This window comes from Sipha flava, unplaced genomic scaffold (assembly GCF_003268045.1).
Source record: "Sipha flava isolate LNK unplaced genomic scaffold, YSA_version1 46269_pilon_pilon, whole genome shotgun sequence".
NCBI lineage: Eukaryota > Metazoa > Arthropoda > Insecta > Hemiptera > Aphididae > Sipha > Sipha flava.
In genome coordinates, this window is record NW_020273233.1 from 1 (window position 1) to 3,612 (window position 3,612).

Below are 3,612 nucleotides of genomic sequence, written 5' to 3' on the forward strand. Positions count from 1 at the left end.
AAGTCTTTATTATAAATAATGAGTCATCTACAAAGTACTATTAAAATAGTATCAATATACAAATAACCTAAAGAACAATTAATTTATGATGAATCAATAAAGGTATACTTAAGAAAATTACCACAAAGGTATTTAATTGAAATATAATGAAATGCTTACAGATGTCTGACATATTGTCATCTGATTCTGATGATTGTACTTTTGTCAATAAAGCTTTTGATTTATATACTTTAGTTTTTAATTTTGAATGCTTAGTATCATCTGAAGTACTAATTTTGCCCTTTTTAGTTCTTATGATATTAGAGTGACCTATTAAAATTTCACATTCAAATCCGTTAATATTATTTTTAAATCCATAATTATAATATAAAAAAAACCTTTAAACACAAAAATAGCATACCAGTTTCATGAGTGAACTTGATTGAATCAATTTCTCTTTTGCGTTTATGTTGTTTTGTCGAAGAACCGTCAGATATGTCTGATGTGTATTGTGCAGTAAGGACTTTTTCTTCTGCTTCTATTAAAGATTCTATGAACAAAATGTATAGTTATTAAGTATTTAATTTACAAAATTGTACAGAATAGGTACATTACAGGACATTTTTTTAAAAATACCTAGAACAATTTTAGTAGGTTTATTAACTATAATATTGTATAAAGAATGTTGAAAAAATCTTGGACCCCCATCAAAAAAACATTGTTTTCAGTTACGACCTTGCACTACACAGATTATGTTATTGTCCTCAACTTACAAAATATATACAAATATAATCTGTATATTATAAACTTAAAGATAAAGTTAGTGATATTCCTTACAAGTAATACTTATTGATTATACTCACTAATGTTATTTGAAAGAACTCTTATGCGATAAAAGTTAAATTCAAATTCATTGGTTTTCACACAGCTTGTTCTTAGTTTATGTATATTGTGACTATTTTTGGGCCAAGCACACCTGTCGTTTACAATCCAATGAATAGGAACACTTTCCACACTGTTGTTGTCCAAGAAATGAACTATTGCCCACATTTTTATCTAATACAAATAATAATTTGTACTACTATGAACCTTAAACTAAAATTGAGAATTGAGACAAATTTTAATATAATAGATAGGTATGTATGTATAAAATATGTACAAATATTATTATTAAATAATAAGAGGTGAAGAAAATCCAAGTGGTGCAATTGAAACTAACAATAAAATTAATATTTTAATTGACTACAATATATATTTATAAGACATAATAAATTCACATTACAAATTATATAACACAAATAATTTTTTTGTAAACTTTTTTCCAAAAAAACTAGGTAATTATTTGCATTTTGATTACTCAAAAAAAAAAATATTTTTGTGAGTTACATACTTACATCACTTGGCCTTTTTTACTTCACTAATTATTTTACTATTTAATTATTAAAATGAATAATTGGTGTACCTACAGACACATTTTCATCAATAGGTAACACAGCATATTTAACTTTTAAATCACCAATATTCCACATTTCAACTTTTTTGGAATAATTACTAATTTTATATACTCCTATGTCAGAACTTTTTATTGGTTTTTTAAAGAAACATTCTACAGTTTCAAATTTTCTACCTAATATAACTTCTTTTTTCAAGAGTGAATTATAACAAATATTTACTATCTTAATAATGTTAGTTTCTCCATTGGTGTTTACACTTGCATATGAATCAGAATCAGAATGAATTTTTATAATTATTTTTTCTAAGATTAATATTTTATACTGTGGTGAAGCCATATCTCTAATTAAAGGACCTTCAGTGTGTAATTTTTCAAACTTTGGTCTAATATTATCATTGTTGAAATACATTGTAGTTTCATGGTCAAATTTGAGGTTACATTGTTCCCAATATCTTTTTACTACTTGTTGGAGAGGCTTTTCATTTTTTCTAACCATTTTTTTCAATTTACTCATATAGTTCTCAAACTTGAAGCAACTGACCTGATCTAGTGAACCATATTTTTCATAATCATCATATAAGTGAATTAATGAATGTACATTGTTAGATATAAATTTATTACCATATAATTTACCAAACTGTTTAACAAAATTTACCATTAAAGCCTGAGCATCTAATGCAAGGTGGTTAAAATTGGGACTTAAGAATATAGTCATAGCCACATTTAAGTAAAGAAAATTGTAATAAATTTTTTTTGACACTTGTAAATAAAGCACTACAGGTCCGGTATATAGCAAAAATTGCCTTAATTCAGTTGCTTTCCATCGACTTAATTCATCTAAACTCCGAGGTTTTCTACTAAAATCAGAAGGTATATATTTTTTTAATGATATTAGACGAGTAGATATTTGTTTAACTAAGTTGGAGGGTAATTTTTGTTTATTTACACCTACTCTACCAATTTCACCACTTCCTTTCCATAGCATAAGCATTTTTTTCATAACTCCCAAAATAACACAATGCATATAATCAATAGAAAAGTTTTGAACAACATCAATATCAGGGATATTAATTATATTAGTAATATGACCTGGAGTGTGATGTTGTTCTTGAATTTTATTTAAAAAATCTTGGTGAGTTCTTTTTGAACATTCTAAATCTGGAAAGCAAACACGTCGAAGTAAAAAAGTACCCTGTACTGAACATCTAGAACAAGAATAAAAGCCAGTATGACCCTTTGTTTTTAATAAAAATGCCTTTGCGGGAACATCGCAACAAAATGCATCAATTGCAATTTTTTTTTTTAAATTTACTAATTGTTTATCTTTATTAAATAATTCAACAGTAATTCCATTTAAAATGAGATCCCTAACCTCTTCTATAAAATCATTCATGAAAATATTACTATCACCAGGCTTTTCATGACCCCAATAAATTCCTATAGGAAACACAGTTTGGTTAAATTGCCTTATATAACCTAAGATAGGCCAAAAAGTACTGCCGGAACTTTTAGCTAAGGGCAGACCATCAACTCCAATTACTAACTTAATAGTTTCATCAGAAAAACATTTGTCTATAGTTTGTTGTATTCCATTTGCTAATCCAAAATGATGGTATATACCAGGTGATACAGTTTTAATTTGTATAGGTTGGCTATATGGAGTATTAGTATTAGTTTGATGAATAGTCCTAGCATCACTGGGAAAACTACTAAAACAATCATGTTTTTTTTAAAACTTTTAATAAACCAGACAGTGTATTATTTGGTACGTTATACTCAACCGCCCATTTACTTAATTCACTCTTCATATCTAATTGTTGAAAGTTTTCAAATGTTTCACTTCTATCATCAACACTATATACACAATTTGAATTGTCCCTGGTAAATTTTTTCTAAATTATTAATTTCTTTATTTAATATGTTTTCATTAATATTGATAGTTTTTATAACATTGGAACGATGAGATGCAGATGCTGGACTTATATTTCTCTCAATACCATTTAAATCAGAATTGTCCTCTAAATCGTCATTAACTGACACATTAGAAACACATACACTCAAAGGACTTGTTAATGGAGGAATTTCAAGAAAATTGTCTAATACATTTGCCGTTTCTTCCAACAATCTCCTTCGTTTAGTAGATTTACTCATACAATTTTTTCTATGCATGTTGTTTTTTT

The 3,612-nt window shown here is 26.8% G+C and overlaps 2 protein-coding genes across 2 annotated transcripts; both read right to left on the reverse strand.

Moving 5' to 3' along the window:
• Positions 1 to 58: 58 nt before the first annotated feature.
• Positions 59 to 542, reverse strand: LOC112689681 (the record flags this gene model as incomplete). The annotated part of the gene is made up of 2 exons (XM_025563516.1): positions 59 to 309; positions 401 to 542. Coding segments are annotated over 2 exons (384 nt in total), but the record flags the coding sequence as incomplete, so codon positions are not given.
• An 870-nt stretch (positions 543 to 1,412) lies between these two features.
• On the reverse strand, positions 1,413 to 3,593 carry LOC112689680. Its single transcript, XM_025563514.1, has one exon. It carries the CDS (start codon positions 2,823 to 2,825, stop codon positions 1,413 to 1,415), a length of 1,413 nt encoding a protein of 470 aa, XP_025419299.1. The 5' UTR covers positions 2,826 to 3,593.
• Positions 3,594 to 3,612: the final 19 nt, after the last annotated feature.

What these genes read in the sequence shown, in the direction of transcription:
- LOC112689680 (XM_025563514.1), bottom strand. Translation starts at nt 2,825, where the DNA reads ATGAATGATTTTATAGAAGAGGTTAGGGATCTCATTTTAAATGGAATT.